General features: G+C 41.0%; 1 protein-coding gene across 1 annotated transcript in view; it reads right to left on the bottom strand.

The window, feature by feature from the left end:
• Positions 1 to 3829: 3829 nt before the first annotated feature.
• LOC136879277 (uncharacterized) overlaps positions 3830 to 24087 on the bottom strand; it is a 272020-nt gene continuing 251762 nt past the window's right edge. The window contains exons 5-7 of the mRNA XM_067153099.2: positions 13696 to 13857; positions 4127 to 4303; positions 3830 to 4053 (exon numbers count right to left, since the gene is read on the bottom strand). Coding sequence (XP_067009200.2) covers positions 4298 to 4303; positions 13696 to 13857 — 168 coding nt within the window. The 3' untranslated portion in view covers positions 3830 to 4053; positions 4127 to 4297. The remainder of the gene's footprint in view (positions 4054 to 4126; positions 4304 to 13695; positions 13858 to 24087) is intronic.

Raw genomic sequence — 24087 nt, 5'->3', positions numbered from 1 at the left:
TTTTACAAATTCAAATCGCGCATAAAAATTCAAATTTCCCGCCAAAAATTCAAATTTCCCGCCAGAATTCAAATTTCCCGCCGGAGGAGGCGGCCGAACCCGCTTATTATACTACTACCGTCCATCACGTTTTATTAATTCAATTAATGTTGCGATGTTTGCGTACATTTTCCATACATTTTCCATAGATGCATTTATACATGGACTTGAAAAACTTACTCTCAAATGTTTATGTATCAAGTCGACGATGCTCTGTATATAAACCCATGTACGGTTTAAGCCATACTTCCTGCTTAAACGCAATAATACGGTGAATTCACTCTAATTGCAAACCGTATTCTAGACATTGAACAAGACATTGAATGTGAATAACATACTGCTTTTTTGGAAATAGAGTAGCTAGCAGTTTATCATTATTTAATGTATTATCGGGCGGAATCATTTTTCCAACACAAACACAGTGTGAATTATGCAGATTAGAAGGGTAAGAAAAAGAAACCTCTAACACGAAACCGTGATTATGACCTTTAGCAGGTAGGAAAACATCAAAATGTTCAATTTTAGTTTCTGTTAGCCATACAAAATCTTTATATGTTGATGCCTATGACATTGCATGCCTATAGATTATTAACATCAAAATACATAAGATAAGAATCTTTTTTCTCTGAATCATAGTTCTTGAAGTATGGATTATTTGCAATTGCATGTCTGTTAAAAAGCGAAACAAGTCCTCCGCAAATTCCGCGTTCAGTAAGCAGAAGCATGTTAAAATCAGTAAGAAGGTCAAGTGTAACACCTGTATTCTTTAACAGTGTATACCACGAATGACCGGGAGTCGTGCAGTAACAGCAAGGGTCTAATCCATAAATAGTTAAACACATTATATAGAACTTTTCAAACACGTAACAGAGTAAAAGTGTAACTACTTTAAATACAAATATGCATATTCACCTAATGACTTTATATTAAATATTGACCAACCATTACATGCATGCAAATAGTCTTCATCTGAAATCGATATTGTATGCTTATCATATGAGGATGAGCTTAGTAATGGTGTACTACATTTATTTAATACACTAGTAAATGCAGACTGAGGAGGTAATTTTGTTTCTTCTAACGTTTCAAAGCTTCGAATATAGTCATATGGCAGAATATATTTCCTGATACAAAGTTTAAATTTCTCAGGATGTGGAAAATACTCATGAATGCATTTTAAGTCCTCGCTTGAAAGTCCTTTTACATGTGTATCAAGAGAAACGTTTATAAATTTATAGGAATCTGGAAAGCGAATGCTAATATCACCTACACGTTGACTGAATGAAATAAAGCGCTTATGATTTTGTGCCATTACAGTGAACTTTGTGCAATTTAATTGCGCAAATTCTCGAACAATAAAGTGGCTGTCGTAGCCTGACAAGTTATGAAAAAAGCGAAGAATAAATTCAGGATCACGATATTAAATGTTGCATGAATGATGTGCTCGTCCACTATATTTTCCAGTAAAGTGACAGTGATCTCTAACCGTAATCTCTGGGAATGAACTAGTCTGTTTATCGATGTGACGTTTATCCGTTTCATCATGCATAATCATATCATCCAATGTCATTTGAATTGGAACTGGATGAGATATAACAAAATGAACACGATCTGCTAACTCTTGTAATTCATTTAACAGCCATTCGGTGCAGTTTTCTCCTCGATACATCTTAAAACATGATAATGACGAATCATATGAACAAACAACTTTGTATGCTACAGAAAACGGTGTATGCTTCTGCATATAATCAAGAGACCTAGGTGTTATAATGGACTGTAAACTAACCTTCTCTGCTCACATTCACTCCATAAAATCCCGTGCTATGCGTACTCTAGTCATTCTTTACAGGTTTACTGAAATTAATGATATTAACGCCTTAAAATTATACTTTGTCTCGTATGTTCTCCCCATTATTGACTTTTGTTCCCCTATTTGGTCCTCATCTGCTATCACAAACATATCTCAACTAAATAGCATTTTTAACTTTTTCATTTTCATTGTTAAGACTCGCAATTCTGTTTTTAAGAACAAAACTAGATCTGACATTATGAACTACCTGGGTATACTTGACCTGAGAAGCCGTTTACAGTTCTCTGATCTATGCTACCTTCACAAAATAATCAATGGCTACACCAAATGTAATTCTCTTCCAGCGTACTTCCCTATACACGTTCCTCTCCGTCCTACACGCAACCGGCGCACCCATCATGTGTCCCATCCGCGCCTAACCTTACAACAACGCTCTATCTTCCACCGTCTCCCTACTCTTGGTAATTCACTACCCGATATCGACATATTCACACCTTTCGCATCCTTCAAACAAAAAATTAAAAGATTCCTTTGAAGACCTCTCCAGGTTTTCACTTTCTTCCGTCCCTCCAACCCTTCACCTTTCTTCTTCCTAATTTCTGAAACGGACACTTGCCAGTTACCGTTGTCATTGTTGTTACATCGTTACTGTTAAAATTGTTAATTATTGTTGTTACTTAATATTGTTGTTTATACCTTTGTTATCTTTTATACTTATTTAAACTTATTATTATTATTATTATTATTATTATTATTATTATTATTATTATTATTATTATTATTATTATTATTATTATTATTATTATTATTATTAGTGTAAAATGGCCCTCCATAGGCTGTATCTAATAAATAAATAAATAAAGAAATAAATAAATACATAAATAAATAAATAAATAATCAGTATATGATTCAGACAAGTCTGGTTGACAACGAAGAAAAGATGTTGTAAGACATTCGAAATCGACATAAATAGTAAACGGAACAAGTTCCTGACGATAATAATTCTCAAATTTCATTTCGGCATTTTTACTATTTGGAAGAACAAGTTTTACGGCTGGGTGTGTTGTACAATCAACTAAGTGTGAAAGTAACATGCTTTTTGTTGAAAGGTATTGCAAGCATCTATCACATAAAAAACTTCTTCTGTTTTTCTGATGAAAGTTGAGAGCTTAACAAACGTGAGAGTTTTATTATAAGACAGTAATGGCTTGTGTTTTCACCCCAAACATACAAAAGATGAGTATGGTGTTGTTTTGAAGAAGAAGCTGAATAAAGTGGTCCTACAATACTCTCCGTTTACACCGTACACAGAAAATGAAAAATTAGGATTGTTTTACTCAAATTTGGAAATGTTTGTTAAGTCCATTGGAAAAGCAACACCGTCAAAATGTAACGTCCGTTGCAACTCAATAAACATATCATTATACAGTGAAGTTCTTGAAGGATGGTGTGTTGCTGGTTTTAATGCCATTGCGATACACCGTAGAAAGTAATATTCACAATTATTATGAATATTGATAACAGCTTTTTATCTGCAATGGTTTTTGGAAGTTCGATATATTGTCTACCTGAATTTAATGGATCAAATTTACAGACATTAATGTGAAGATGAGAAATGCTTTATAGATTGAAATTTTGCAAGCAATTCGGTTCACGAAACCAGTCTGAAATTTTATCATTTTCGATTATATATACAAAGTTTCATGAATTTCATCATGATCTTTAAAAATAATAAATGAACATGGATGTGAGGCATTTAGCAAAGTAGACACTTTTCATTCAAAGACATTATGGCATGATAATAGAAACGAATTTAGATATAATATATTCAATGAATTTTTATAATACCACAAAAACATGTATGAATGACGAAAAACATGTATGAATAGTTTCCCAATTAGATTCCATGACATTAAAAAGATTAATTCGTATTCAAATAATGCTATGTGTGTGTTAATTAAATATCAACAAAACTAAGAATACGTGTGTTGTTTTTTATTCCATGATATAACAAGGCAACTGTTCGTAGATTTGTATTTTGAAATTCCAAATCTGTTAGCGCATTAAATCTATTAGGTAGAAGTACCTTAAAGTCTTCACAGGTACACAATATTCTAACACCAAATCTTGTATTTAATATCTGAAGTGAGATCAGTTAATCGTCTTGAAGGAGTCCGTCCCAGATTGTTAATCCTTTCCATTTCCTAAAAATCAATTAGTATTATTAGACTATTTTATTACAATCGCATAACTGAATAACGAAAAGGTAAAACATACCTTTAAAACTTAAATGATGTACGCGTTAAAAGTCGATACAGCAAAGCACCTCCCCAGTCATTTCTACGATCATTGAAAAAGGGATACAGCAAAGCAGCCTAGTCCTTTCTGCGACGTGGATACAGCAAAAATATTCCAATCGGTATGATGCGTTCTATTTTTAAAACAAAATCATATCTAAAAAGAAAACAAAAAGAGAAAATTTAAATAATAATAATAATAATAATAATAATAATAATAATAATAATAACTTATACATTTTAAAAATTAACTTACTTTTTCAGATTAATGTAGCAAATCAGGCCGCAAATTTTCGTTGATAAGAGTAGACAGTAGATAACAATCACCGATAGTGAAATTGATTTTCTAAAAAGAAAAATTCGTAAATATATACTTCATTTTTCCTTTAAATATTTTTTTACCTTTAGCTAAACTTGTCACGAAAGCCGCTTCGATAAAAGTAAGAGAGGGGGAGAATTACTTATCTGCTTATATATGCACGTATCGATGAAAGTCCGCATTTTTATAAAACGATGTACACAGTGGATTGCGGTCTGCCTCCACTTTTTACACACCCACAGGTATATTGTTCACTGCTGTTAACGAATATCCAATAACTATTCTATTTTATGATAAAATAAAAAATGAACTGGTAAACACAGCAAGTGTTTAGGCGTAACTTTTCTAAGAAAACTATCTTCAGGTTTGGCGACTAACATTTGCCTGGTATGAAAATGTGAAACCACGGAAATCCATTTTAGTAGCTGATAGATAAGTACATTGGTTTGTACTTCCTCTTAAAACAATAATCACAACTACCGAGTACAAGCTCACAACTCAGGCGATCCAGCAGCACAGCTACTCTCTCTCGGTATTATTATTATTATTATTATTATTATTATTATTATTATTATTATTATTATTATTATTATTATTATTATTATACCTGCCTCTGTGGATCAGTAGTAGAGTGTCAGCCACCGGATCACAAGATAGCGGGTTTAAACTCCGCAGAGGCAGTTGGATTTTTGAAGGGTAGAAAAAAACTATATTCTGCACGATGTTGGCATTTCCTCAACTAGATGGGTCTTATATCGACAACAGCGGGACAGGAAAGCTCTACGTGTAGAAAGGAAGCGGCCGTATCATTAATTATAGTACAGCCACAACATTTGGCTAGTGTGTAAATAGGAAACGGTGGAAAACTATCTCTAGGGCACACAGTTCTTTCGACTTTCCTCAACTAGATAGGTCTTCTAACGACGATGGAGACATCAACTGCAAGTTCACAAGTCAATTCAATGTAGTCTTGGACATCCCTTAAGAGAGTCCAGATTCGAGCTTGTCGGTGTCAGCAAATGACACACTGCACTGCGCCTTCCTTGTACACTCTATGAAATGTCCGAGGCAGACAGAAGGAGAATATATATGCGTTAGTCCCTCCAAGGAGCACGTAGAACCATTAGTTAGCATTCTTCTTCTTGTTTCTCTTATACTGCCAAAACTTCTACAACATTACCATACCAAGCCCATCAAGTAACAACAGAACCTTTTTATTTACATGTGGCTTGACATATGAAACAAAGTTTCAGCCATTGAGAAAACCAATCTGCCATGTAGTCTGTTCTCTGATTCAGCCTTAACGTTCCAGGTGGTGCTTCATCATAAAGCACATAGTACTCAATTGAGCTGACTCAAGCTACAACTGTCACATGTCGTCCCCCGTTCAGCGCTTGTTAAAGCACCAACTTGCCTTTGCTGGCAAAATCCTTGGCTGGCTTTCGTACTGTTGTAAGAGCAGATTCGTACATAATGTATATTTTAGTTTGTGAGATATTGTCTTTTTCCAATGTTTCAACAAGCAAAGTAAATACTTCTGGACTTGTGGCCGTTTAAATGCCTGAGCACGATTTGCTGATGTTGGTTCAGGCCGACGAAGGGATATTTCAGGATTTCTCTTTCTGAATCATATCAGCCAATCTCAAACTGCTGTCCTCTTAGCTGTATTAAACGTATGCGCAATACTAATTTTCTCTGCCATACCATACGCTAGTTTTAAAACATCACTAGCTGTGAGTCCAAAAAGACGAGATTCCATGTCCAAAATATGCTGTACAATTGCTTTGTCTACATCTGTAGAAAATGTAGATCCATACCGGTCTAGTTTCTAGACCTTCTATGGCAATTTATTTTTCCCCTGGCATCTACGCCTTAATGTGGCTTGTGGCACATTAAATGTTATTGCAGCCTTTAGCCAACACATTCTTTCCATTTTTATAGCTTCAATTGCTTTTATCCCTGACCTTGACTGCCTAATCCTTTTTTCTACCATAATTAGAAACCATTTTCTGCAAAGAAATGAAAATTATAATTAGGAAAATTATATTTTCGGGCAAAATGTCCGACTCGTTGGCTGAATGGTCAGCGTACTAGCCTTCGGTTCAGAGGGTCCCGGGTTCGATTCCCGGCCGGGTCGGGGATTTTAATCGCTTCTGATTAATTCTTCTGGCCCGTGGACTGGGTGTATGTGTTTGTCCCAACACTTTCCTCTTCATATTCAGACAACATACTACACTATCAACCACCACAGAAACACGCAATAGTGCTTACATCCCTCCATAGAGGGTTGGCGTCAGGAAGGGCATCCGGCCGTAAAACAGGGCCAAATCCACATGTGCGACGCAGTTCGCACCCGCGACCCCACAGGTGTGGGAAAAAGCGGCAGGAGAAGAATATTTTCGGGCAAAATGACATAGTAGGTGTGTCATTATACCCGAAGTTGGCTACATTTACTTCCGACTCATAACCTCAATGCACGGTGTATGACAAGAGAAATAATAAGTGCAAGTTGTAGCTTTCTTCAAGGCTATCACTGCATATTACTTTTGTAAAACTGAAGGCACTCAGTAAACTCAAAATTATAAGATGTATTGAGTGTTTAATTACAATAGAAATGCTACGAAACTCATTTCTGAACATAAAATCCCCATCCCGCTTCCATATCCTGCGACCGGTTCACTCGAGTTGTGTACCAACCAGACAAACCTAAAAGCGCGAAATTTTACAGTATTCTAATAGTGTCTTTGTCAAGAACATAACTATGTCGTTTTACCCAGATATGTCATTTTAGGCGAGTCTCCCCTATCTGGGCTAATCGCAGAGCAACACCATACGTGAGTGCTATCTTGCAACATCTCGTTCCCCACAAATCATCGACAGCAGATGCATGCCTGCCAAGTACAAACACACTCTAAATTCTATTTCCGTCGCCTGTCATTCCAATACTTTTCGTTTTTCTCTTCCTGGATCAATTTCTCTGTAGCATATGCACGAAAATAATCCACTAAATTCGTTGATCTTAACACCACAAGTAAAACTCGCAAAACAACCATTCATGATCCAGCACAAACACGCAACTGTATTCAACTATAAATGACCACACTTCACAGCTCCTCCTCACATTACCTGAGACAAGCTTCAAGTGGCCTCACGCACCACAGCTTAACTCAGGGCTGCTGAGCACCACAACGCACGAATGTTCCTTGTTGCGACTCCAGAGGAAGTCCGCCACTCATGCAATCAACAGACCGCTCCTCACGGTGAACTACTTAAAAGTGAAAACTAAACAGTAACAGCTCAATGTAACTGCACCACTCTACTCACACCAACTATTCTCTACACAGACAAGTCCATGGTAGTACACGGCATAGTACTCCATGGCAGTACACACACAGTACCTCACGACAGTACACATGCAGTACTACAAGATTGTACACACACAGTACTGCTAGGCAATACACACACAGTAATCCACGGCAGTACACGTACAGTACTCCAAGGTTGTACACGCAGAGTACTCCAAGGCAGTACACACACAACACACCGCGCTAGTACGCACACAGTACTCCAATGCAGTACTTCGCTCAATTCATGACTATACGCTAACACCAATTGGACACTGACGACAGACAGGTTGCTGCCGTCCCAGTCCAACTGCTCACTCGACACAAAATCTCCTCGTTATCGGCGGCCTTGTAGGCCTCATTTATGTCTCGTGTGATAGAGTAATGGAATTTTCGCGTTGCGGCTAGAGAGTGAACGAACTCTTTGTGCCTTTCAGAAGACCTACGGGTTAACAAGACGAAAGCACAACACAAGTAGTTGCCGGACATGCACCCCAAGCCGGCTGGGAGTTCCCCCTCTACTCACACTTTCCGTGAAAGCTAAGGGAGCTGCGACAGTACTGACTGTCATTTGAACACGTATCATTGCCCCCATTCGAGAGCAGTACCCCGGTAAAGCGCCACTTGGTCCGGATGCATCATTTTCATGTTGTTTCTCGGGCTCCGTTGTACGCCACAGATGAGGTCACTTCTTCTCTTAAATGCTCGGTAGAGAATTGCAAGGCCACTAACTCGAAAGATATGCCCACTTTCTACGTCTTCATTCAATATTTACATCCCCAGTTTGGTCCCATTCTGGCAACATAGTCGCTGTAATTCGTGCCGAAGTCTTCCTTGCCCGCTCGGCATACTATTTTCTCGAAATTTTTCCAGAGTGTTCTAGATTCTGAGGTGTCCTCCCGTAGCTTCAAGATGAACTTCCTTCAAGACATCCATACTTCTTGGAACAACCTTCTCCCGCAAAGTCATCCCGTCGCTGCTTTCCCAGACGGCTTAGCAACCCACCCTTGGTCACCTGCAAACGGCATTGCAAGCAGTACCACATAGTTCTTGTGTGAAGTTTACTGAAGTTTGTCCATTCAGGCCATAGAACGCCGGAAGTCTTCCACTCGTGCAAAATTCCGATGTCTTAGTCATCCCTCTACATCGCGACTCTAGTTCCCCTCGAATTCTACGGTGGTCCTTCAGCTGGGAACTCTGTGTTCGCCGTCCTTCTTGGAGCAGAAATTGCACTCTTCCCGGAGAAACCGTCGGCACAGAGCGTTGCCTGTGGAATGAAGGGGAACCTGTCATGTTCGTTGACATAGTGGTACTCAGTATCTTCAGACATCGTGCAAGCTCCCCTTCAGAGTTCTAGAAATTTAGCAGTCACCTGAGTCATCAGTCCCAATGAGCAATTTTTGTCCATTGGGTACTCATGGAAATGCTCGATGAACATCACAATGGTTAGCAGATATTTCCTTGTGACGCAGTAAATTCTTTCCTATCTGGAGAGGGCTTTGTTGAAGTATGCCAATATCCTCAATTCGCTGTCCACCACTTGAGACAGGATGCCCCAATGCCGTGTCCACTGGAGTCCATGTCAAACACAATTTCCGCCCCAGCTCTGAGATATGTCAATGCCGGTGGGCGCTTCAGCTGATTGAAATCTTTCTGGTATCCCTCCGTCCAGATGAAGCGCTGATCATTCTCTTTAAGCTTTGCAATTTTGGAAAATCTCCTAATGAATCGACAGTAGACAGAGGTCCTTGAATCTTGGAAGCTGGTACTTTTCCTCAGGTACTGACGACTTACTCACCATAATGGTTTTCTTTGGATCTGTTCGGATTCCTTACTCTGGGACGATAAGGCGCGTTACTTCCTTCCTGTAAAACTGGCATTTCTTCGGGCTCAACTTCTACCTTATCTCATTCCCCGCACCGTAAGTTACCACTAGATCCCTCATACGTCTCCCGCAGAGACTCCGACATGATCCGTCTTGCTCTGACTCCTACGTGTGCTTGCAGTAGCCGATCCCCTTTGACAGCTTTGCTGCGGGTAATCCATACAACTGACTCACAAACTCAGATTGTTGTGCCTGAGTGGATTGCGATGTCGTAGCCAATCAAGTTGGACAGTTTGCAGCAGCCTATCAAAATACGAACACCTTCAAATGCTTGAGACCATGTACAACCGAAAATGCAGGCCTCCCGGTCTTCACGATAAATTTCCACTTTCCAGCAGCCACTCTTCTAATCCAGCGTACAGAAGCACTTCAAGGCTGGTACTGTATCCAGGGTATCGTCATACTGCGTGCGGGTAGATACCTTTCTTCATGGCGACATTAACTCTCCTATAGCCCACACAATATCAAGCTGTGCCACCCTTCTTCACCAACACGAACGGCGAGCTCAAAGGGATTTTCGGGGGTTATATTAGTCGCCGTTCCATCATTTCCTAAATCATCCAGTCTACTTCGTGTTGTTCGTGAGCAGAATTCATCGAAACGCAGACTTGAACGGCTCAATCCGATGTGGTACGTATTTTGTCTTGCCTAAGTCATTGATGTTAAGGGAGAAGACGTTATGATACTTTAATAGTAGGTCTTCTACCGTATTTCATTCCCCGCATTGTAGGTTACCACTGGATCCCTCATACGTCTACCGCAGGAACTCCGGCATGATCCGTCTTGCTCTGACTCCTACGTGTGCTTGCAGTAACCGAAACACCCCCTCCTCCATCGTCCAGCTCGTTCCTTGCTGGGATGGTCAGGTCGTCACGCGCTTCATCTGGTGTAAAGCACTGCTTTCCCATGCCTGCCGCAGGGTAATTACTTCGCATCCCAACCGAAGGTTGTTGAAGCTCATGTCAGGATGATTTAATGATCGTTCAGGAAGTAAAGTCCGAAGATTCTCCCGTCCACGGTATCCAAAAGAACCCGCTGATTCACTCTCCTCCGACCTACTAAGAACACGTCGGCGCTCCTGCGGCAGTATCCAGGCTGAGGTTCTCCGGCTGGAAACGAACCGTTGCGCAACCGTTAGCTTGACGATAATCCTCGTTGTCCTGGTGACAATCAACAGGATCCGTGCTATTCACCAACTTCTCCGCCTGTCAGCAGGCTGCTACCGCCGTATCGTAGTCTGCTTGGAATTGACTTCCATCCTGACCCAACCATCGTCCTGTACGGTTGGCTAATGGTGGATTTCCTCATTTTCCGGGTGTCATGCTGCCATCTACAGGCATTTGCCTTCCACGGCCTTCATTATTCCGCCTTATATGGCCCTTGTTAGAATAATAAATTCCACGAGGTCTCATGTCAACGGAACACCGCTGCTCGAACGTTGAGTTGCCTCATTCACTATGTTCCGTTTAACTTCGTACAACCTTCCTACGGCTTCGAGAAAGTCGGTCAGGGACACGCCTTCCTATGGCTGCGGAGTTCCATCCACTTCTAGGCGGTGCACCCAAGTTTGCACTCTGGACGCCCGCTCCGAGGCCTTTAATTCCAGCGTATGGCTCAGAGCATCTCCGAAGGTTTTGTGGTGGGTGAGGTGAAGGGCCGGTTGAGTATCAAGGTCAAAAAATTCATCTATGAAAGTTTGCCTACACATCTGTTCGAGGAACCCTTCTGGTGCTGATGGGTACGTCAGGCGAGCAATTCAGGCAATATTAGTCTCGAACTCTTGGCACGTCTCCGAACTCTTCTGAGTCCTGGTCCGAAACTGTGTTTAGTAGGCCTGCTTGAGGTGGCGATCTTCGTAATTGCGACCATTTGGGCTAGTAGCGCGGTGTATATGCTCTGATTGCCCTTTCTTTCAGCTTGGGGTACAATGTCAGAGCCACGAGGAGGGCTGTAGATTTGTAGCATAACAAGCCGCCTTGAAATCCCGGACGTACATACTCCATGGCACTTATCCGTCGAACGTTGATGGCGTCACTATTGTCAAACTCTACTCCGTAGACCATGGTCTCTCCGCATAAATCCCATTCAGTACGTTAACGCGTAGCTGGGCGATATTTATCTGCAGCTCCTGGAAGTGAGCGTTAAACTTTTGGTTAACCGTGTGTATTTTCTCGTCAACCTCATGTCGTACGGAGTTCATTTGTTTTCAATTTCGTCCTTTACTTTCGCTATCTCTGATTTAAGAAGATCCTTTAAATATTGGTGACGCTACTCGAAATTTGTCTACGTCTTCTACCTTCATCTATTCATATTTCCCCTTCTCCATCGTCTTCGTATGGGCTACATTTTTCTTCACCATCTTAATCATTTCGAAGAGCGCATTTAACAGAGTCTCCATTTTCCTGTGTGTTCATGTTTTGACAGGCTTGAACAAATTATCACTTACATTTTCGCTCACCACACACGGGTGTTTTGAAACGCTCTCGACGGCCGTCGGACGATCGACCGCTGACTCACAATGATACCAATGGTGTGTATTCCGACTTCTGAATTCACCTTTGTCACGAATAAAACTCTGTCTAGTTTGACCCGAGGGTTCACACACTCTGTCTCCTCTCATAGCAGGCAGTCGGGCTCGCGGCCTCCAACTCACTTCACACACAAAAGCTGCACGTGGGCAGGTTCGAACACAGGGCTGCTGAGCACCACAGTACATGACTATTCCTTGGATCGACTCAAGAGGAAGTTCGCCACTCAAACAATCAACAGTTAATGCAGGTGACCTTTCCTCACAGCGAACTATCTAACAGTGACAACTCAATAGTAACAGTGCGAAACAGCACTGCAAGGTACCTGTACCACTCTACTCACAAAACTATTCTACACACAGACTATAAGTCTACGGCAGTACACACACAGGCTGTAAGTTCACGTCAGTAGGCACGTAGTACTTCACGGTAGTACACACATAGTACTCAGAGGCAGAACTCCGCTCAGTACATGACGATACTCTGACACTTGGTGGGACACTGCTGCCGTCCCAGTCTAACTGTTCACTTGACACCTCGACAAGTCAGCTATTCCACTTTCGCGCCTGTTCTCGGGTGATGAAATACTGGAATCTTTGCATTGCACCTAGAGAGTCAAGGGTATCGTTGCACCTTCTAGAAGGCCAACAATTAACTGGAGGCCAAAATGCCCTCAAGGCTGACTGGGGAGAAGGAGCGTAGCCAGGATAGGCCGATGGGGGTTATAGTTACAAAATAATGGTAGAACATCACCGAGGTGCGTGTGCAGTGTGCGCATGAGTGGCTTGCCGTTATAAGGATATTTACAAGTGAATAATATTGATATTCGTATTTCAGTATACTACAAAATCTTACATTATAACACAGAACAAGAACAACATGACCAAAGTCAACAGTTTTACTGAGAATGGGAGGTTCGATTTACGACCTGAAAGGCAGCTTTCGAGGCTTATTAGAAAATAGATTCAACAGATCTGTTAGTTCTACAATTATATCTCTGATTGTTTATTTAGTCTATTGTGAGTTTGTATACTTTCCTTTTTTTAAATTTCTATGTGAAGTTCTAACCTCCTGCAAACCTATACCCTGGCTACACCACTGCTGAGGAGTCCCCGGGCTGCCTCACTAATCCCTTCCAGGATATATCGAACGGGGTGCGACGGGCTGGTGGTCGTTTCAGCACGTTAAATACGTTGTTATTAGTACAGTGTTGTCCACCTCCGTAGTGTATCGCTTAGCATTATTAGATTCCATTCTCGGAGGTCCGCGTTCGATTCCAGATATACCCAGAGATTTAAGAATGGCAAGGGGATGTTATGTGGTTAAAATGGTACATGCAGTTCACGTTCATTCGGAGATGTCCCTAAAGAAATCTACGCCAACTTGTGACGTGGAGAGTGTACGCATTTTTACTACTTTATTGTTATTATTACTAGTATTATGTTTTTTGTTCCAATTAGAGGATATACTCACCGCTGCTATGGGGCACTCTTTAGGGATACCCAGTTCAATACACCAGGGTTCCCAACTATCCGGCATATAATCCTGCCAAGCGCCACAAAAATGCTCGAAATCCTTATTGAAGGCGTTCTTTCCCCAACCACCAGACGACCATTTTGCAGAAGATATTTTCGTCTGTAAAGATCATAAGAAAAGATGTAAACATGTTATATTTCCTAGTAGGACAACTCTTGTGTATCAATTAATTTCAAGGCAGTAGCAACTAGCTGCTATGTGCTGTGTGACGAACCACGTTCCTGCGCAACACGCAGAAGCATATGAGCATGGATATGTTTCCTTTCTCTTCTGTTTTACATAGACTGGCAATATAACTGTGCTTTGCACCATTCTCTCTGCTAGAATAGACAATAAACAATTACATATAGTATGACAAAATTTATTGTAATAAAACACTGAACCAAAAATGCAAGAATTTCTAACACATAGGTTGCATTATTGTCAAGCACCTTCGGCCGGTATTACACTATAAACGAAATTGGATTCAAATAACTTGGATCAATGAAATTGAACAATCTTTGATAAAATAACTAGAATGAAAACATCTTGGATCAATTTTGAAGAGTTTCTCCAAGTTCAATGATCAACGAATTCGTGACAAATCTGAATGATAACCCGGAAAAATGGCCAATAACTCAATTGGAGTGTCGCTGCAGTTAAGCTGCTTATTGTATTGTATGAAAAGAAATTTTTGCTATATAACACGCGAAGTCCACATAAAATACACGACAAGTAGTATAAGTGAAGAGTTCGGGCGCCACCTCCGCCTCTCGGAAGAGGCCTCCACCTCACGCGGGAAATTTGAATTTTGGCGCGAGACTTGAATTTGTAAGCAAAGCCACGAGCTTTTTTGACAGCTGTCATCCGACAACAACGCATCGCAAACCTCACTTCTGCCATCTTGACGGGCCTAAACCTCAGTGCTGCCAACTAAACCTTACTAGCGCGAGATTTGAATTAGTAAACAAAGCCACGTGCTTTTCAGACAGCCACGTGTTTTTGACAGTTATCTTTAAACAACAACGCATCCTAACCTCAGTGCTGCCATCTTGACGGGCCTAAACCTCAGTGCTGCCAACTAAACCTCACTAGCGCGAGATTTGATTTGGTAAACAAAGCCACGTGCTTTTTTGACAGCTGTCATCCGCAATCATGCATTGCAAACCTCAGTGCTGCACTCTTTAGCTACTACCTTTGAAATGTAGTGGCGGTAATTTGAAAAATTCCACGTGCTCTTCTTTGGAAACAAACCCACGCGCTCTTTTGACAGCTGACAGCCGCCATATTTAATCAACAGAGCATCGTGCTGCCCTCATTAGCTACTTACATTTCAAGTGTAGTGGAGTTGAAATGTAGTGGCGGCAATTAGAAAAATTCTACGTGCTCTTGTTTGGAAACAAACCCACAAGCTTTTTTGAAAGCTGACAGCAGCCATCTTTAATCAACAGATCATCGTGCTGCCATCTTTAGCTACTTACCTTTGCAATGTGGTGGCGGACAATATTAAAATTTCTATTTGACAGCAATCATCTTTAATCAACAGAGCACCGTGCTGCCCTCTTTAGCTACTTACATTCGAAATGTGGTAGTGGTAATTTCCACGTGACAGCTGTGTTCCGCCATCTTGCATCGCTTACCTCAGTGCTGCTATCTTTACGGTACTGCGGGTAATTTGAAAAAGTTCCGTCAGCTGTCATCCACCATCGTTCATCAACAAAGCATCGTGCTGCTATCTTTAGCTACATACATTTAACATGTGGTGGCGGCAATTTGAAATTCTATCCAGCTGCCATCTTTAATAAACTGAGTAACGTGCTGCTATCTTTAGCTAATACTTTTGAATTGTGATGGCGGATAATTTAAAAAATTCCGGTAGCTATCATCAACTTTAGTGCATACGCGAACCTAACTTCTCATCTACCATCCTGAAGGAAACTATCCTTAGTTTACGACAAGATGGCCCTTCCGGCGCTAATTAGCGCTTAGAGGCTACTACACAAGATGGCGGCGGCTGTTATGGCTACCACCTCCACCTCCACTTCCTCTACATCCTCCACCACCTCTAACTCCTCTTCATCCTCCGTCAAGGCATAGCTTTATCGAACATGCATCGCGAAGGCAAGATTGTGCAGCGATAACATTATTGGGAATGCTTAGACTTGTGGATTACAAAAGAAACGTAACAAGACTAGAATCGAACACTGTACTCGATGCTGATAAGTTCAACATGTGATTAGAACATTGATTTATGTGTTCAAAACCCTAAATAAGCGACCAAGACTAGAATCTAATACGGTACTCGATGCAACATTTGTTTAGAACATGTCTGGGAATACCTTTGTTCTATGAAGATCAGATTGAAACATAACAAGACTAGAATCGAACACTGCACTCGATGTCGTTAACCTCAACATGTGATCAGGACATTGATTGATGTGTCCAGATCACTAAACAAGTGAGCAAGACTAGAAACGAACACTGTACTCGATACAACATGTGTTCAGAACATGTTAGGGGATACCTTGTTTTAAGAAAATTTGATTGAAACATAACAAGACTAGAATTGAACATGCTCTCGATGTTGCTAACTTCAACATGTGATTAGAACATTGATTGATGTGTTAAGAACACTTAATTAGTAATTAAGACTGGAATACAACACTGTACTCAATACACGTGCTTAGAACATGTCAGGGAATACCTTTGTTCTAAGAAGATTAGATTAAAACGTAACAAGACTAGAATCGAACACTGCCATCGATGTCGTTAACTTCAACATGTGATTAGAACATTGATTTATGTGTTCAAAACACTAAATAAGCGATCAAGACTAGAATCTAACACGGTACTCGATACAACATTTGTTTAGAACATGTCTGGGGATACATTTGTTCTAAGAAAATCAGATTACAAAATAAGTGATTGAAACTAGAATCGAACACTGCACTCAATGTCGTTAACTTCAACATGTGATTAGAACATTGATTGATGTGTTCAAAACACTAAATAAGTGATCAAGACTAGAATCGAACACTGTACTCGATACAACATGTGTTTAGAACATGTCAGGGGATACCTTTGTTCTAAGAAGATTAGATTGAAACATAACAAGACTAGAATCGAACACTGCACTCGATGTCGTTAACCTCAACATGTGATCAGAACACAGATTGATGTGTTCAGATCACTAAACAAGTGATCAAGCCTAGAATCGAACACTGTACTCGATACAACATGTGTTTAGAACATGTCAGGGGATACCTTTGTTCTAAGAAGATTAGATTGAAACATAACAAGACTAGAATCGAACACTGCACTCGATGTCGTTAACCTCAACATGTGATCAGAACACAGATTGATGTGTTCAGAGCAAAAGTGCAAATTCTATTATTTGCCTAGTACGAAAATCAAAAACACACTATGCACATAGCACATAGCTAACTCGCTCAGTAAACGATATAGCAACACTTCAAATGATTTGCCTTTTCTTGTGCGAAATTCAAAAACTATTCTGCGTATCTAACTCGCTCACCACGCAGCTATCACGCTCAGTAATTGCAAATACACGTCTAATCGACTAGAATACTAATATACGTTATGTAAGAATAAAACCATACTGCGTAGCCAACACGCTCGGTCACTCGCTTAGTAATTGCAAATACATCACAACACGACTAGAACACTGATATACGCATACACCTTACTCTTCTTTTCGAAACACACGGACAAGAATGTTGCGAGATACTACACCTGACATGCTTACATTAAAAAAATGGGAGGACGAAAAATCATAAATTATTTGTATGCATGTTGTCTCCTCCAATTTGTAAGAGCAAATGGTAGCTGTACTGTGAATTTCTGCTACAACTTGCTTAGAACGTGAACTGAAGTGGCATGTTACCTCAGCAAAAAATACGCATGACCTCGTTGCTGCATACACGCAAGTCAGACACTTACAGAAATAAAATGATGGATACCGCGATTCAACTCTCGGTCCTAGCGTCCGGAAGGGCATCCGGTCAGTTCCTTATGTTTCATTTAATTTCACGTTGTCAGGAAGACTGACTATCGCGCAGGAAAGGGCTGGGAGCAGCTAACTACCCCCTAGCATTTGCTACCTTTAGGGCTGCTGACAGTAGGGATTCGAACCCGCTATCTCCTGAAGTAACGAGAATGATTGCGGGTACAAGATGTTGATGGTGATTCATCTGTCGGATGGGGGCGTTAAGCTTTGTGCAGGCTTCTTCGACAGGAGTAGCCAATGTGCTGACACCGGGTTTTACTAGGACATCCGGTTAGTTTAGACAGATTTATCTTACTTCATATCGCGTATACTGCGATTTAAAATCCTAGTCCTTTGACGTTAGGAAGGGTAACCGCCTGTAAAATAATGATTTTTGATGTAAGACGCTAGATACTGCAATTTAAAAAAGTATTCAGGTGTAAAACCCCGATTCTCGCGTTAAGAATGGCATCTAGTTGTAAAACAGATTCTTGTGATTTAAAATCCCGGTCCTTTGACGTTAGGATGGGCAACCGGTCATAAAACAATGGTTTCTGATGTGAGACGGTAGTTACTGCGATTTAAAATCTTAGTTCTTGCATCAAGAAAAGCATCCGGCTGTAAATCAGATTCTTGCGTATTAAAATCTTGCGTCAAGAAGGGCATCTAGCCGTAAAACATTTGTTCGTAATGTGAGACACATGATACTGCAGTTTTAAATCTTATTTCTTGCATCAAAAAAAGCACCCGGCTGTAAAAGGAATTCTTGAGGTTTAAAATCTTAGTCGTCGCGTCAAGAAGGGCATCTAGGCGTAAAACAATTGTTCGTGATGTGAGACACTAGATACTGTGATTTAAAATCTTAGTACTTGCATTAAAAAGAGCATCCAGCTGTAAAACCCCGATTCTGACGTCAAGAAGGGCATCTGGTTGTAAAACAGATTCTTGGGACTTAAAATACCAGTCCTTTGACGTTAGGAAGGGTGACCGGCCGTAAAACAAATGTTTATGATGTAAGACGCTAGATACTGCGATTTAAAATCTTAGTTCTTTCGCCAAGTAGAGCATCCAGCTGTAAAACCCCGATTCTCGTGTTAAGAAGAGCATCTGGTTGTAAAACAGATTCTTGCGACTTATAATCCTGGTCCTTTGACTTTAGGAAGGGCAACTGGATGTAAAACAATGGTTTATGATGTAAGACGCTAGATACTGCGATTTAAAATCTTAGTTGTTGCGTCAAGAGGTGCATACGGCTGTAAAACAGATTCTTGATCCCGATTCTAGCGTCAGTAAGGGTAACTAGTCGTAAAAGAGATTCTTGCAATTTAAAATCTTAGTTGTTGTGTCAAGAAGGGCATCCGACTCTAAAACAGATTTTTGAGATTTAAAATCTTAGTTGTTGTGACAAGAAGGGCATCCGACTGTAAAAGAGATTTTTGATCCCGATCCTTGAGTTAAGAAGGGCATCCGGCTGTAAAACTACAAAAGCATGCCTTAACTATCTGTTCCTTTCTACTGCTGCTTTTCGTACAATAAGACATTAAATACTGCGATTTATAATCTTAGTTCTTGCATTAAAAATCGCATCCAGCTGTAAAACCCCGATTCTCACGTCAAGAAGGGCATCTGGTTGTAAAACAGATTCTTGAGACTTAAAATCCTGGTCCTTTGACGTTAGGAAGGGCAACTGGCTGTAAAACAATGGGTTATGATGTAAGACGCTAGATACTGCGATTTAAAATCTTAGTTCTTGCGTCAAGAAGGGCATCCAGCCGTAAAACAGATTATTGACCCCGATTCTTGCGTCAGGAAGGGCAACTAGCCGTAAAAGAGATTCTTGCGATTTAAAATCTTAGTTGTTGTGTCAAGAAGGGCATCCGACTCTAAAACAGATTTTTGCGATTTAAAATCTTAGTTGTTGCGACAAGAAGGGCATCCGACTGCAAAAGAGATTCTTGATCCCGATCCTTGCGTCAAGAAGGGCATCCGGCTGTAAAACAGATCCTTGATCTCGGTTCTTGTGTCAAGAAAGGCATCCGGCTGTAAAACAGATTCTTGATCCCGATTCTTGCGTCAGGAAGGGCAACTAGTCTTAAAACAGATTCATGCGATTTAAAATCTTAGTTGTACGTCAAGAAGGGCATCCAGCTGTAAAACAGATTCGTGCGATTTAAAACTCCGATTTTTGCGTCAGGAAGACAGATTCTTGCGATTTAAAATCTTTGTTGTTGCGTTAAGAAGGGCATTCCGACTGTAAAACAGATACTTGCGGTTTAAAACTTCGACCCTTGCGTTAAGAAGGGCATCCAGCTGTAAAACTACAAAAACATACTTTAGCTGTGTGTTCCTTGCTACTGCTGTTTTTCGTAAAGTAAGACATTAAATACTGCGATTTAAAATCTTAGTTGTTGCGTCAAGAAGGGTATCCGACTGTAAAACAGATTCTCGATCCTGATCCTTGCGTTAGGAAGGGCATCCGGCTGTAAAACAGATTCTTGCTGAGCAGGAAAGGTAGAAAGGAAGCAGCTGTGACTTTAATTAAGGTAGAGCCCCAGCATTTGTCTAGTGTAAAATTTGCAGAAATGACAACCGTGTAGTTCGAACCCTGCTACTTTATAACGCTGTCGATCGTAATAAGCGTACACTGCTTGCAAATCCCGGTCATGTTACGTCAGGAAGGGCATCCGGCTGTAAACAGGGCTAGGATTAGGAAGGAGCTAGCCGCCCCTTAGTGTAGTACGAGCGTTAAAGTTTTGGGAGTAGGCTATGTGCTGGCAGCGTGTTACGTCTCGTGTTGTCAACATAACAGGTTCGATCCTTGCTCAATCCAGTAGCGCTCGGTAGATTTACTAGCAGAACTCCTAAATTCGGTTACCTCAGCATCTTCGAAAACAGTAGGATGTAAGGATAATGATTCTGGCTCAGGAACTTAAGTTTGTTCAATAGTAATTACATTGTAGGTTTTGTGTCACGAAGGGCATCCGGGTGTATGGTCGAAGATATACAGCGTTAGCTTGTAAAGGCCCTCGTTCTGCATAACAGGTGGGGTACTAGTCCTAACCGAAAGTATAACTCTTTAGAACACTGTCTTTGAGGTTGTATCGGTGTATGTTACAGAGTTAGTCAGAGCGAGGTAAGGAATGCATGCATCGACAGAAGCTGTACACTGCTTTCCGGCTGTAGTAACCTTCAGCAAGCAGCGAGGACAGTGTGTGTATAATAAGACACCTGTAACTCAAATATCGATAACAGTGCAATGGCATTTTCTTGACGTGTAGGTAATTCCGTTAGTATTGCTTTCTAGCAATTAGCTGGTGTAAGTTCGTAAGATAAAATATTATGACTGTACGGAGAGGGTCGTCACATAGCCTACTCCTGTCGATGGGGTCTGCTCAACGCTTAAGTCCCCATCCGACATGTGAGTCACCATCAACAGCATTACATGCCTCAATCTTTTAGAATGTAATGCAGGCTTTTACCACACCCCCTAGTTATTTAAAATTGTATACTACCTCCCCGATGATGTAATATACAACAGTACGGAGAAAGTAAAACCCAATGCCGACACATAGCCTACTCGCAAAGCTTAACGCACCCCCCACCCCATCCGAGATGTGAATCAACAACAGTGCTATATGCTCTTACACTTATAGAATTTAATGCAGGCTTTTAGTATAGACTTTAGTTATTAGAAATTGTATACTACCACCTCCCCGAGGATGTGATATACAACAGTAGGGAGAGGGTAAAACCCGGTGCCGGTACATAGGCTACTCCTGTCGAAGAAGCCTGCACAAGGCTTAACGCCCCCATTAGACAGATGAATCACCATCAACATTTTGTACCTGCAATCATTCCCGATACTTCTATCATGTCTGTGAATAAGATATAGAGATAGTGGGTCCGAACCCCTACTGTCAGCAGCCCCGAAAATAGCAAATGCTAGGCGTAGCTAGCTGTTCCTAGCCCTTTCCTGCGTGATCGTCAGTCTTCCTGGCAACGTGAAATTACATGAAACATAAGGATCTGGCCGGATGCCCTTCCTGACGGTCAAAGGTAATAAGTTGCCCGGATTTGAATCGCGGTATCTATCAATTTGTTTCTGTAAGTGTCTGACTTGCGTGTATTCCACTTCCGTTCACGTTCTAAGCAAGCTGTAGCAGAAACAGTACTGCTTCCATTTGCTCTTAAAACTTGGAGGGAACAACATGCATACAAATAATTTATGATTTTTCATCCATTTTTTAACATTTAAGTATGTCAGGTGTAGTATCTCGCAACATTCTTGTCCGTGTGTTTCGCAAAAAGGAGTAACGTGTATGCGAATATCAGTGTTCTAGTCGTGTTGTGATGTATTTGCAATTACTAAGCGAGTGACCGAGCGAGTTCGCTACGCAGTATGGTTTTTATTTTTGCATAACGTATATTAGTGTTCTAGTAGATTACCCGTGTATTTGCAATTACTGAGCGTCTTAGCAGTGCGGTGAGCGAGTTAGCTACGCAGTACAGTTTTTGATTTTCGCACAAGACAAGGCAAATCATTTGAAGTGTTGCTATATCGTTTACTGAGCGAGTTAGCTACGCAGTAAGTGCACATTGTGTTTTTATTTTCGCAGTAGGGAAATCATTGAAGTTATATATCGCTTACTGAGCGAGTTAGCTACGCGACATGTGCATAGTGTGTTTTTGATTTTCGTACTAAGCAAATCATTGAATTTGTACTTTTGCTCTGAATACATCAATCAATGTTCCGATCACATGTTGAGGTTAACGACATGGGGTGCAGTGTTTCATTCTAGTCTTCTAGTTTTAATCTAATCTTCTTAAAACAAAGGTATCCCCTAACATGTTCTAAACACACGTTGTGTCGAGTACAGTGTTCGATTCCAGTCTTGATCATGTGAAAAGTATGGCGCGTGCTGTGTGTGTTGTGTAGGAGAGCTCTGTGTTACTAGCCTGAATTAGCAAGATAATTAGCAGACAGGTCCGGTGAGTGTGTGTCAGTAATTACACCAGACAACTGTCGTCTAGCTGTAGTAAAATCATGTCCGTAAAAAGTGTAAATAAGCGTGTGTCGGACTTTGAAACAAAGTTTGTCAAACGGATGGATCAGTTCCAGACTCGCTTGGAACAGTTGACATCAGCCAGTGCCAGCAGGGCTGCCAACACTAACGACCGCGCCGATGAAAATCTGTCTTCCCTCTGTTCCGAGTTCAAAGACTTTCGCCAGTACATCTCGGCGGAAATTTCCTGTGTAAAGGAGGAATTACTAGTTGTTCAACAGCGTCTTGACCAGCACGAAGCAAGGGCTGACGAAGCCGAACAATACAGTAGACGGAACTGTCTACTCATACACGGGGTGACAGAAGAACCGGCTGAGAATGTCTATGCCAAAGTGATAGAGACAGTAAAATTTTACCTACAAGTGGAATTATCGATGGATGACATCGATCGCTGTCATAGATTGGGACCTCTACGCAGATCAGCTGCGGAAGTCGTGACCTCGGGAAACAGGCCGATTATAGTCAAATTCGTCCGGTTTCATGTTCGCGATCGTGTCTAAGAAGCTCTTCAAAGGCACCAAACTATTGGTTACGAAGTCATTGACTGCTTCTAGAAAAGATCTGTTAAATCGAGCCCGAGACCAGCTCGGAGTGCGTAACGTTTGGACCCAGGAAGGAAGAATCGTAGTTCTAGGCAAAACCAAAAACAAATTCACTGTGACCACTAAAGCGGAACTAAATGCTGTTATTTCAGGGCTAGGTGATTATACATGACTCATGGATTTACGTTTTAATTATAAGTGGTTTTATTATAAGTTTAGTGGGAGTGAATGTTTAAATGATTCAAGTGGCTTATGTAGGCAAAAGGAAACCATGGTAAGTTGCCCTCAGTTTATTTTTGATTATGGCTAACACAGGTTGTAACGTAGCTTTCTCCCTGGGCAGGGTAAACAACCTTCACCTTGACACTGAACCCTCCCACCCTTCTCTTTCCCCGACCCCCTCTCACCTCGCCCGCAGTCACCTGGAGAGAGAATTCTCGTTCTCTCCCCGCTCATTACTGTGTGCCCATGTCAATGCTCAGTCTATAATTGCCCATCACCCTGAGCTGAAAGCTTATCTTGAAGGAAGCATGGTAAATGTTGTAGCAATTAGTGAGAGTTGGATGAAGGACTCGGTCCCTCTGAACTCGGTAAATATAGAAGGATTTAATGCAGTTTTTCACAAGAGACCGAAGCGCCGTGGAGGTGGAGTAGCTCTATACTACAAGAACAATTTAACGGGGAAGATTATACAAACTTTGACATTATCTACTGACACCTTAACTGAATATGTGTTTGT

The sequence above is a fragment of the Anabrus simplex genome, chromosome 8 (genome assembly GCF_040414725.1).
Source record: "Anabrus simplex isolate iqAnaSimp1 chromosome 8, ASM4041472v1, whole genome shotgun sequence".
Taxonomy (NCBI): Eukaryota; Metazoa; Arthropoda; class Insecta; order Orthoptera; family Tettigoniidae; genus Anabrus; species Anabrus simplex.
This window is presented reverse-complemented; position numbering and strand designations above follow the sequence as displayed.